We start from the raw sequence: 12,211 nt of genomic DNA on the forward strand, positions 1-12,211 counted from the left end.
TTATGCCCCAACTGCATTTTCTTGCCCAGTTACTCAGATCTGGCACAGCTATGGAGAGGCCTCGGGATGAGCCCCAACCGAGTTCCCCTTGCGTCCCTCAGGCGAACACCTAGTCTCCAGGAGTGACCCGGCCTGAAGATACAAACACGCCCCAAATGCGATGCAGGCCATCAGTGGCCAACCGTGTGTGTTTATTTTTCACGGACACCCTGGAGACGTCACTGCAGGCACATTCCCTGCTAGGCAGAGGCATTTATTAAGGGCTTCATACCTGAAGGCCGGATGTGGGGAGTCGCCCTCACCCCAGCCACCCTGCGACAACCCCCGGAGGTCACCTTGCCCGGGGCTAGGGGAGGCCACTGCGGGCTTTGTCTGCTCAGCTCCTCCCGGCTCCCTCCAGCGTTCCCAGCGGCAAACTTCTCAGGCTCCCCGCGGTCACCGCAGTGTCCCCTGCTGGATGCCGGCCTGGGCTTGCGTGGGCATCGGCCGTCTGGGTCTGAGGGGGAGCGCCGGGGGTGTCACCGTGTGTCCGAGCGCGCGGGCCCTGGCCCATGTCTGCACTCCCCAACCCTCACCCCGGTCCTGCCCAGCACCCCAGAGGGGTTCTCACCCCGGCCTCGACCCCGCGCCCCCGCGTCCCCAGCCCTGAGCCCCAGCCTCTCCGTACCTGCCCGCGCCCCGCCCTCCCCCTCCGGGCCTCTCCCCCTTACCCCTCCCCCTCCGGGCCTCTCCCCGCGCGCCCTCCACTCCCCGCCCCCCCCGCGTCCCTCCCCCACCTCACCCCTCTACGCCCCGCCCCCTCCGCGCCCCGCCCCCGTCGCCGCCCCGCCCCCCACCTGAGGCGCTCGCGCGGGGCGGGGCGGCCAGGCTGACCCTGCGCGGCGGAAGGCGCGGCTGCATGGACGCGGGCCCGGGGCGCGGGAGGCGATGACGGCCCCGCCATGGCCCGGGCGGGCAGCTGCGGCGGCGACGCGGCGGGCGCGGGGCGGCCGGAGCCCTGGGAGCTGTCCCTGGAGGAGGTGCTGAAGGCCTACGAGCAGCCGCTCAACGAGGAGCAGGCGTGGGCCGTATGCTTCCAGGGCTGCCGCGGGCTGCGGGGCTCGCCGGGCCGGCGCCTGCGGGATACCGGGGACCTCCTGCTGCGCGGGGACGGCTCGGTCGGGGCGCGGGAGCCCGAGGCCGCGGGTGAGGCCGGGGGCGGGGCAGCCGGCGGGGACCGCGGTCTTGGGCGTCCGTCCCGCCTCCTGGGTGGGGGTTGGCCAGGCGGAGAGGCTGCGACCGGTTCTGGAGCGGGAGACCCCCCTCTCTGCGAGACCCGGAGCTCCCTCCCTCCCCCTTTCCGTCCCTCCTTCCCTCCTTCTTTCCTCCTCCTTCCTCTCCCTCCCCCGCCCTGGACGTTCCCCTCCTGGACCCCCCCACCTGACGCCTCTCCCAGCGCGGGGCGGGCTGCTCCCCGGTGGCCTGGCTTCCTCCGGGAGAGGGACTTGGGCCGGTGGCTCAGGGAGCACGGAGCTGGGCCTTTGCTGGGGCGACTCCTCCCCTGCCTTCAGCAGGAAGGGAGACAGAAGCGTCCCCTTGGGGCATTTTCTCCTGGGTGGGAGGTGGGGGGCTGTGACTCACTTGGCGTCTGAGCTGACACTAAATTCCTGGGTTTAATTGGGAGAGGAAGGGGTGTGTAAAGTTGGGGGGACAGCCTGCTTGGCGTTTCTATTCTTAACCATCAACCAGAACCAACAATTAAGCCCTAGAAATATACTTGAAGTTAGTGAGAATGATGAGCTGAAGTGATTATTTACCCTTTACAAAAAAAAACCGAAAGTGATTTCTTCCCTGGAGAGCTGGAGTGCTGGCTTGGAGCATGTGATATCACCCCAAAAGCTGGTACCCTGCCGGGGGGCAGAGGCAGGCTGTGTGTTTGCTGGACTGTCTCCAGGCCTGAGAGCTGTAGGTTTGCATGAGCAGGCCTCTGTGGAGGACCAGGAAGGGCCAGGGGAAGGCCAGACAGAAGCAAGCGACAGAGCCACGCGGGGTGGGGGCCGCTGTGCCCCACCCAAGAGCCCTTCCTTGTTCCTTCACCAGGTCCTGCTCATCCTGGAGCCCCCCCCCAGCTGCCTCCACACTCCTGCCATTTGCAGTATCCCACACAGGTGACAGCAAGAGCAGGCCCTGAGGTTTTACTCCCTCTGGAGAAACCCAAGGCGCAGGCTCGCCCGGGCGCTCAGACAGTGGCAGCGTTCAGATTCAGTGTGGCATCCCTCAGGGCTGTGCCCACTGCCGCCCAGAGGGTGGGCTGAGACGGCAGGTGCATGGGGCCCAGAAGGCTGCATACTCACAGAGCCTCTGTGAAAGGGTGCCTGGACTTCACCCCATCCCTGGAGATAAGTGCAGAGCAGGAGGGGGCCGTAGGCAGCCTGGTTGGTCTGACCCTCTGCCCTCTGCCTGTAAATAGGCAGCCTGGTTGGTCTGACCCTCTGACTGTAAAGATGGGGAAACCGAGGCACACAGTGGTAAGTGTTTGCCAGTGGTTAGAATGCAGAGCTCCTCATCTGTCTCAGCTGTGCGGGGAGCCCAGCCGCCTGCTTCCTGTTGGTGCTGTGCAAGCCGTCCTCAGAGCACTGATCTGATTCTCTCCACCTCCATCCCTGGGTGGTGTGGCCCCTTCCTGGTCCTCACAGCCCCGGCAGCAGTTCCTGGCTGGGGTTCAAAGTTCAGGCAGGGCACTGTGTTGACCTTAGGGGGCGGTACCCACCTGTGGTCCAGTTCATTTTTTTTTTGATACGATCTTTGTTTTCTATTCATAACCCTGTCTTATGAAGGTGAATGAGGTTTATGACTTGCTGTCTCTTGAAGGTTTAAGAAAAATCTATTACCCTGAACTTTCTCTGCCATCCTTGTGGTGCTTCTGAGTCAGCTGAGACATCAGGCCAGCTGTCTCCTCAAAGGTGGCCAACCCACCCTTTCTCTGTGACTTAAGTGATAAGTAAATACATTAAAAGATGCATATTTATTTCTGCCTGTAAATATCAATAGGAAAACATCCACATCTCACTTGTTGGCATTTTAGTCTCAGTTTTTTAGGCCAGTTGAATTTCTCAACCTGTAACCTTGGGTCTTCAGTACCCACCCTCTCACACAAACTGAATATGGGCAGTAGGTGTGTAAAACAACTTTGAAAAAAACCAACAACAAACTAAATCATATTTAGGAGGATGAATAATATTATCTTAGCATACAAGTAGTAATACTTCTCATTTCCAAGCTAACATTAGGAAAGAAATGACTAGAAGAGACTTCTTAATCTATACTCTGAAGACTTTGTAACTGCTTAGAAGCTTTTTTTTTTTTTTTTTTTTTTTTTGAGATGGAGTCTCACTCTGTCACCCAGGCTGGAGTGCAGTGGCACAATCTCGGCTCACTGCAAGCTCCGCCTCCCGGGTTCACGCCATTCTCCTGCCTCAGCCTCCCGAGTAGCTGGGACTACAGGCGCCCGTCACCACGCCCGGCTAATTTTTTGTATTTTTAGTAGAGACGGGGTTTCACTGTGTTAGCCAGGATGGTCTCGATTTCCTGACCTCGTGATCCGCCTGCCTTTGCCTCCCAAAGTGCTGGGATTACAAGCGTGAGCCACCGCACCCAGCTGGCTGGTTTCTCAAATACATCTCGGACACAGTACTAATGAGGGTCTGTGTAGTCCATGTGCGAGGTGGGTGGGATGGCCCTTCCTTCCATCACCTGCCCTCTTCACCCTGCTTGGCCACTTTACACGTGACCCTATTTTTTGAATGTTTTTTCTTGTCAACTTTGGATGCTAACTTTTTTCTTTTTTTCGAGACAGAGTCTTGCTCTGTCACCAGGCTGGAGTGCAGTGGTGCGATCTTGGCTCACTGCAAGCTCCGCCTCCCTGGTTCACGCCATTCTCCTGCCTTGGCCTCCCGAGTAGCTGGGACTACAGGTGCCCGCCACCATGCCCGGCTAATTTTTTTGTATTTTTCGTAGAGATGAGGTTTCACCGTGTTAGCCAGGATGGTCTCGATCTCCTGACCTTGTGATCCGCCCGCCTTGGCCTCCCAAAGTGCTGCGATTACAGGCGTGAACCACCACACCCGGCCTGGATGTTAAACTTTTTCACAGGCAGGCCCCGCTCTTTACGCTAGGATGCCCCACGTTGCTGGTCCTCCAGGTATCTCCTGCCCTTGCTCCTGCCCCTCCCCGTTCTGCCTGGCTCTCAGGCCATCTGCCTCTAAGGCACCCCTAGAGCACTGGCTCTGGGGTTCTGTTTCGCAGCCCTGCACACTCCCAGATGTCTAAGCCTTCCCAACCCGTTCATCTCGCAGCCTGTGTTCCAAACAGAAACATCCATAGTGATCTAGGCAGCACGGGGCACCGTGTCCATGTCTGGAGCTCTGCAGAGGGCAAAGCTCTTCCCTCCCCTGGTTCCCTCTCCATCCCACGACGTGCTGATGTGCAGGCCCCAGCTTCTTGCTCCCATTCCTCCTCAAGGCAGAGTGATGGCAGCGCGTGCCCGTGTGAGGCAAGAGAGGGGCTCTGGGCCCAGGAAGCACCCCATGGTTATGGCCTGTGTGAAGGGGCATCCTTTTCACCCACGGAAGCCCGTTTGTGTGTCTGTGCTGGAGTCTGCCTTTCCGAGGAACACCGTGGCCTCCAGCCCACAGCCAGCCTGCCTGTTCTGCCACTGGATCTGGGCTGGCTGGGCCTCCTCGGTGGCCAGGATGTCTGGTGAGCTTGCCTTTATTTTAAAATAGCCCTCTGCAAACGTGTGCACGTGAGTGTTTAGTTGTTTTCTGGAGATGGTGTCTGTAGTTGTGCTGGAGAAAAGCAAGAACTGATTGGAAAGATGAAATTCTGCTTCCAGAGGAGATAATATTTTCCTCCTGCTGTGTCTCCCTCTGGAAGCCAGGACACTTCTGGTTGGAATGCATTCCTTAAACCAGGTGGCTTCTGTCAGCAGCTTCCTGACTCCTCACCAGAGCTGAGGGGCATCACGGCCAGCGTCACCTGCCCTCACTGTCCCCGGGCACCCTCGGAGCTCAGGCCCTGCTTCTGTTGCACACTGGGAGGGGCACTCAGTCAAGACATGGTATGGAGATGAGGCCAGGCACCCCTGACAGGTGGGCATGTTTCAGCATCCAGGGGCGCTTGCGGAGCCGGGCTGAGCCGTGCCCTTCCATTCTCTTGTTTGCTCCTCTGATGAAGGGCCCTGTTTTTTGTTGTTGTTGTTGTTGTTGTTTTTTGAGACAGAGTTTCACTCTTGTCGCCCAGGCTGGAGTGCAATGGCACCATCTCGGCTCACTGCAACCTCAGCCTCCTGAGTTCAAGGGATTCTCCTGCCTCAGCCTCCCAAGCAGCTGGGATTACAGGTGCCCACCACCAAACCCAGCTAATTTTTTTTTTTTTTCTGAGATGGAGTTTTGCTCTGTTGCCTAGGCTGGAGTGCAATGGTGTGATCTCAGCTCACTGCAACCTCCGCCTCCCCAGGTTCAAGTGATTCTCCTGCTTCAGCCTCCCGAGTAGCTGGGATTACAGGCATGTGCCACCATGCCCGGCTAACTTTTGTGTTTGTTTTTTTTTTTTGAGACGGAGTCTCGCTCTGTCGCCCAGGCTGGAGTGCAGTGGCGCGCTCTCGGCTCACTGCAAGCTCCGCCTTCCGGGTTCACGCCATTCTCCTGCCTCAGCCTCTCCGAGTAGCTGGGACTACAGGCGCCCGCCACTACGCCCGGCTAATTTTTTTGTATTTTTAGTAGAGACGGGGTTTCACTGTGGTCTCGATCTCCTGACCTCGTGATCCGCCCGCCTCGGCCTCCCAAAGTGCTGGGATTACAAGCGTGAGCCACCACGCCCGGCGACTTTTGTGTTTTTAGTAGAGATAGGGTTTCATCATGTTGGCCAGGCTGGTCTCGAACTCCTGACCTCAGGTGATCCGCCTGCCTCAGCCTCCCAAAGTGCTGGGATGACAGGCATGAGCCACTGTACCGGGCCATTTTTTTGTGTTTTTAGTAGAGATGGGGTTTCACCATGTTGGCCAGGCTGGTTTCGAACTCCTGACCTCGTGATCTGTTGGCCTCAGCCTCCCAAAGTGCTGGGATGACAGGCGTGAGCCACCACACCCGCCCGGCCAAAGGCACTGTTTTGATTCCCATTTTACAAGTGAGAAGACTCAAGTCCACAAAGGGAAAGCAGCCACCCAGGTGGAATCGGGGGCAGGTTCAGCTCAGCCCCTATGGCCTGCTGGGCTCGTGGGCAGGTTCAGCTCAGGCCCCTACGGCCTGCTGGGCTTGAGAAGCTTCGCCTTTGTTGTTCCTCTGTGAAATGGGAGGGACAAGCCGCAGCGCTGCTGTTAACGTCTGTGCAGCCCCTGGGGCACGCGCGGCTCCGGAAGGACTGGCCAGCGGGGGTGGCAGCAAGGGATCCGCACCTCTGCGCTCGTGGGACCCGCCTCGGGGAGCAGCACGTGTGGGTCCAGGCTGCGAATCCTGACTGGATTCTCAGGGAGGGATTCTGCAAAGTGCACCCGGTGGGGGCTGGGCACTCCTCCGGGGCGTGTTTCCCTGTGATGTAAAATGACCTCCATCCCTGAACCCTCCCGTGTAGAAAGCGGGAAGGAGGCTGGCCGCTGTGTGTGGGTGTGGGCGTGAGCTGGGTGTGTCTCTGTGAGCTGGCGTTTGTTTGTAGATGGCATTCCCGATATAGTCTCACCTCTGAGCAAGGATTACCTCACAGGAAGGCAGTCCTGCAGCAAGCCTGTTTTCTTTATGGAGACATCTGTGAACCTGCCCGCGCTCGCGGTTGGCCGTCGCAGACGCCCCATAAGCATAGCCCATGTGACTGTTCGCTGAGCTCTGGCTTGGGCAGCTCTTGCAAGTTCTGCCTTGTGCTTTTGAGCAAAGGCGTGGGGTCCCTGTGCTACTGTTGAGATTTGGTTAATGGTGGGGACGTGGCCCCATCCTCACTGCCACCTTCCAGGCCCTCGTACACCGACTCAACACCAGCCTGATGTCCACAGAGAGTAGTTTGTCTGCCCTAGATAGGAAAGAGTCTGCTATGTCTTTCTAATTCAGCAGCAGGGGTATTGGAGTGCTGGTGAGAGCTGGCTCCCACAGCCTGTAGGGACTGGTTGGTCTGGTCCTGGGATGTGGCCCATTTAAGCAAACATACCAGTGGGTCTCAGCACATGAAGACAGAAGGTTTTGGCTCTGATCGTTCATTCTGACTCCTCTGAGGGCGGATAGGGTTGAGGCCCGGTTTAGGAGGAAGGCGAGCTGGAAACACACCTGGTAATTAGGCAAATCAGCTCGTGCCAGGGAAGTCGAGGACACCTGGAGGAAGGGCCCAGCCTTGCCTGGCTACTCTCCTCCTCATTCCGAAGACCCCTTCATTCCAGCGCGTGTCTCTCTGGGACTAAGGAGCAGGAGGAGTGCGTGGGAATAGTTAAAGGAGTGTATGGGCTGGGTGCGGTGGCTCACGCCTGTAATCCCAGCACTTTGGGAGGCTGAGGCCGGCGGATCAAACGAGGTCAGGAGTTTGAGAACAGCCTGGCCAACATAATGAAATCCCGTCTCTACTAAAAATACAAAAATTTGCTGGGCTTGGTGGTGGGCGTCTCTAGTCCCAGCTGTTTAGGAGGCTAAGGCAGGAGAATCTCTTGAACCTGGGAGGTGGAGGTTGTAGTGAGTCGAAATTGCGCCACTGCACTCCAGCCTGAGCGACACAGTGAGACTCCATTTCAAAAACAAAAACAAAACAAACATAGGTTATTCTCTTACAGTTTAAGAGGTCAGAAACCCAGGACGATCTACCTGTCGGGTCGGCACCCGGACCCTCACCTGCCACTGAAGCTCCCCTTGGTACATCTGCCTTGTCAGGGGTCAGCACCCGAACCCTCACCTGCCACTGAAGCTCCTCTCGGTTCACGCTCACAGGTTCTGGGGTTAGAACACAAACAGCTTTAGGGGCCGTGATTCTGCCTCCTGTGGCAGGCCGGGGGTCGAGAATCTCAGGGAGTACCCACCACCCACCTCCAGATCCTCCTCCCTGTCTCCAGGTGTTTCCTTGCGTCTCTCTCCATCCTCCCTTCCATCTCATTTTAATGCATTTCAGGGAAGTAGCGGACGATAGGACAGGGTAGGACAGTTCCCCTAAATACTTCAGCCTGTGTGGTATTAAGCAGACACCGTTTGTTTATAGTTGTTTCTTTTGAGGTGAAATTTATATACAGTGAAATGCAAGAATCCTGAATGTACATTCACCCAGAACCACCTTGACTTCTGCTGTGAAGGTCTCACCACACCCAGAGAGCTGTGAAAAATATCCCCCGGCCGGGCACAGTGGCTCACGCCTATCATCCCAGCACTTTGGGAGGCCGAGGCAGGCAGATCACCCGAGGTCGGGAGTTCAAGACCAGCCTGACCAACATGGAGAAACCCCATCTCTACTAAAAAATACAAAATTAGCCAGGCATAGTGGTGCATGCCTGTAATCCCAGCTACTCGGGAGGATGAGGCAGGAGAATCGCTTGAACCCGGGAGGCGGAGGTTGTGGTGAGCCAGGATCGCGCCATTGCACTCCAGCCTGGGTAACGAGTGAAACTCCAGCTAAAAAAAAAAAAAAATCCTGCACCCAGATTCCAGTTCTGTAGGCCTTTGCAGTCCCCAGGAATCTGTGTTTCCAAAGCTGCCCGTGCCTGGCCCATCGCTGGGTTCTGGAATTGCAGGTCTTCTCCCTCGAGCAGGACTCGAGGCTCCGTTGTCGGGCCTGTTAAATCCAGATCCGAGTCCTGCCCCGGAACATCTGACTCTGACCTTCCCAAGTCAGCCTGAGAATCCGCATCTGTAACAAGTTCCCTGGTCTGCTGCTGCAGGAGTGAGGTACTCCCCCTCTCAGGGGACTCGGATGGTGGTGAGGGGGAAGAGTCCAGGTCCCCATGTCAGCCCTGGAGCCAAGGCTGGGCCCAGGGTCAGACTCAGCTGGGTGGCCTTGGGCCAGTTCCTCACCCTCTCTGGACCTCTTGGGACTGGGATTAATGGCATAGCTGCATCGTGAGGCGCATGTGACAGGGGTGCTTATTAACCAAGAGAGAGGGCACCCTCTGAGGTAGCATCTGATGCTGTCGCCTCTCAGCTGCTGCCTTTCCGCTGTGACCAGCGGTGGGGTCCCCTTAGGGCTCATCTCAAGACTTGAGACACGCCAGGCAGGGGCTGAGTCGGGATTCCTGCAGGAGCGGAGAAGTGGGGGACCCGGGAGCACAGCTGAGGGCAGTTCTGTGGCCAACACACACCTCCCCGAGTCGGGTCTCCGCACACATTGATGCCTGGCATCCTGGGAGGACGCCCCGTGCGGGGGGCGTGTGAGTTTAAGGAAGAAGTGGGTTGCTCTCAGCCAGGGATCAGCCACCGCCCTCTGAGACGGCACTGGCGGAAGTGAAATGCAAGCGGAAGCTCACGGCTCAACGACGTGGTTCCCTCTGACCCAAAGAGCACGCTCTGTTTGCCAAACGGACTCCCTGGTTTCGTGAGGGCGTTTCTCCCTCTGGGCTTCCATTTGCCTGCTCTCAGCAGCTGCTTTTTTTGTTTTTTTTTGAGACAAGTCTTGCTCTGTCGCCCAGGAGTGCCTCGGCTCACTGCAGTCTCCGCCTGCGGGGGTCAAATGATCCTCCCACCTCCGCCTCCAGAGTAACTGGGACCACAGGCAAACACTACTACGCTCAGCTATTTTTTCTTTTTTTGTATTTTTAAGAGACGGGGTCTTACCATATTGCCGAGGCTGGAGTGCAGTGGTGCAATCTCACCTCACTGCAAACTCCACCTCCTGGGTTCATGGCATTCTCCTGCCTCAGCCTCCTGAGTAGCTGGGACTACAGGCACCCGCCACCACGCCCAGCTAATTTTTGTATTTTTATTTTTTTATTTTTATTTATTTTTTTTTGAGACAGAGTCTCGCTCTGTCACCCAGGCTGGAGTGCAGTGGCGCAATCTCGGCTCACTGCAAGCTCCGCCTCCCGGGTTCACGCCATTCCCATGCCTCAGCCTCTCCGAGTAGCTGGGACTACAGGTGCCCGCCACCACGCCCGGCTAATTTTTTTATTTTTAGTAGAGACGGGGTTTCACCGTGGTCTCGATCTCCTGACCTCGTGATCCGCCTGCCTCGGCCTCCCAAAGTGCTGGGATTACAAGCGTGAGCCACCGCGCCCGGCCTAATTTTTGTATTTTTAGTAGAGGTGGGGTTTCACCATGTTGGCCAGGCTGGTCTTGAACCCCTTACTTCAGGTGATCCGCTTGCCTTGGCCTCCCAAAGTGCTGGGATGACAGGCGTGAGCCACCGTGCCCGGCCTACAATAACTCTTATGGTAGGTGATGTCTCTGTTTCATCAGCGGGAACCAGGGAAGCAAGGAAGCCACACAGGCTGTTGGACAGCACATCTGTGTTTGCTCCAGGCCACCAGGCCCTCACCCTGAATTCTAAGACTGACGTGGGTGCTGCGGGCTTGATCACTCTCACACCTTGATTTCCTGACACTCACACATCCACATGCTCCAAATCAAAGTGCAAAGTGCAATGAAGGGTGTCCAGCAGCCAGGGGTGGGAGTGTTTTTTGTCTGTGCAGCAGGCAGGTGGCTCTGTCTCCTCCTGAACTCAGGGGCTGCCCTCTCTTTCCCTCAGTGTGGGTCTTGGGTTTTCTCTGCACAAAGGGCTCTCGTTCTCTTTCATGGCTGCCCAGTGTCCCCGTGTGCAATCTGGTAGAGATGGGGTTTCACCATGTTGGCCAGGCTGGTCTTGAACCCTTTACCTCAGGTGATCCACCTGCCTTGGCCTCCCAAAGTGCTGGATTTACAGACGTGTCTCAAGTGGACACATCTGTGTTTTGAGTGTTAAACTGTTAGGAGGGGGCCGGGCGCTGTGGCTCATGCCTGTAATCCCAGCACTTTGAGAGGCCGAGGTGGGCGGATCACGAGGTCAGGAGATCGAGACCATCCTGGATAACACGGTGAAACCCTGTCTCTACTAAAAATACAAAAAATTAGCCCGGCGTGGTGGCGGGCGCTTGTAGTCTCAGCTATTTGGGAGGCTGAGGCAGGAGAATGGCATGAACCTGGGAGGCAGAGCTTGCAGCGAGCAGAGATCATGCCACTGCACTCCAGCCTTGGTGACAGAGCGAGATTCTGTCTCAAAAAAAACCTCTTAGGAGGAATGTCGTGAGTGTGTGGCCAGGTGCCTGTGCCTTCCAGGAGTGTTGGCGGTGGGTGTGGGGGAGCGGCGCGTGATTTGAAAGTTGCTGCAGGGTGCCTGCTTTGGACTGTTACCAGTTCGTGCGTCCACCGGGAATGCGTGTGCTGCGTCCACCTGTCTGCCCTGGCCCTGGTGCTTCTGAGACCTGGGAAGCAGAAAACCCCTCGATGTGGGACAGATCAGAGATGGCTTCATTCCCTGTCAGTCAGCGTTTAAACAGGGCCACGTGTAGGGGTTGGGCCGGATGTAGCCAAATGCTGTGGCCTCCTCAAGATGTGTGAGATCTTCCTCTGGGGGTGGGGTGAAAAGAGAAGTCGTACCCCTTCCCATGCAGAGAGCATGGGCTCCCCCAGAGCCATCCCTGTCCTGACCCCAAGCCTAAGAGAGTCCAGGGCAGGGCACCCTTGGGCCGAGCCTGGCCAGGGGGCCCTGGTGGCCTCACTGTCGTTGTCACTGATGATCGTGCCTGTGTGTCTGCCGCCTGACTTGTTATTCGAGGTAACGCCATGCGTGAGATTGAGCAGGAGTTATCTCTGTCCTGCAGGTGAGGAAGTGAGGTCACAGGGGCAAGACACCCAGCGCCAGTAGCCACAGGTTGGTCAGGATCCGACCTCCTCCCACCAAACCCCTTGTCTGGCTGGGCTGACGCTCCCAGGCAGATGGAGGCTGAGGCTGCCTGGTAACCTCTGTCCACCACCCACCTCCCTGCAGTGTGGGATGACCTTCCTCTCGAAGCTGCTAGGGGAGCTGCAGGCGGCAAATGTCCCACAGACATCTCTCTTCCAAATGAAATCTGTCATCTTTTTTTTTTTTTTTTTTTTTTGAGTCGGAGTCTCATTCTGTCGCCCAGGCTGGAGTGCAGTGGCTCGATCTCGGCTCACTGCAAGCTCCACCTCCCGGGTTCAAGCCATTCTGCTGTCTCAGCCTCCCGAGTAGCTGGGACTACAGGCGCCTGCCACCAGGCATGGCT

General features: G+C 57.3%; 1 protein-coding gene across 4 annotated transcripts in view; it reads left to right on the top strand.

Moving 5' to 3' along the window:
• Positions 1-854: 854 nt before the first annotated feature.
• SPIRE2 (spire type actin nucleation factor 2) overlaps positions 855-12,211 on the top strand; it is a 43,491-nt gene continuing 32,134 nt past the window's right edge. For 2 of the 4 annotated variants that reach the window (XM_055232900.2, XM_055232904.2), the window contains exon 1: positions 3,373-4,737. In XM_055232900.2, the coding sequence (XP_055088875.1) occupies positions 4,392-4,737 (346 nt within the window). In that variant the 5' untranslated portion in view covers positions 3,373-4,391. Of the gene's footprint in view, positions 1,186-3,372; positions 4,738-12,211 lie in introns of those variants that run through there. The other 2 variants (XM_055232901.2, XM_063613059.1) reach the window with 2 other exon arrangements.

Source organism: Symphalangus syndactylus, chromosome 11 (assembly GCF_028878055.3).
Source record: "Symphalangus syndactylus isolate Jambi chromosome 11, NHGRI_mSymSyn1-v2.1_pri, whole genome shotgun sequence".
Taxonomy (NCBI): domain Eukaryota; kingdom Metazoa; phylum Chordata; class Mammalia; order Primates; family Hylobatidae; genus Symphalangus; species Symphalangus syndactylus.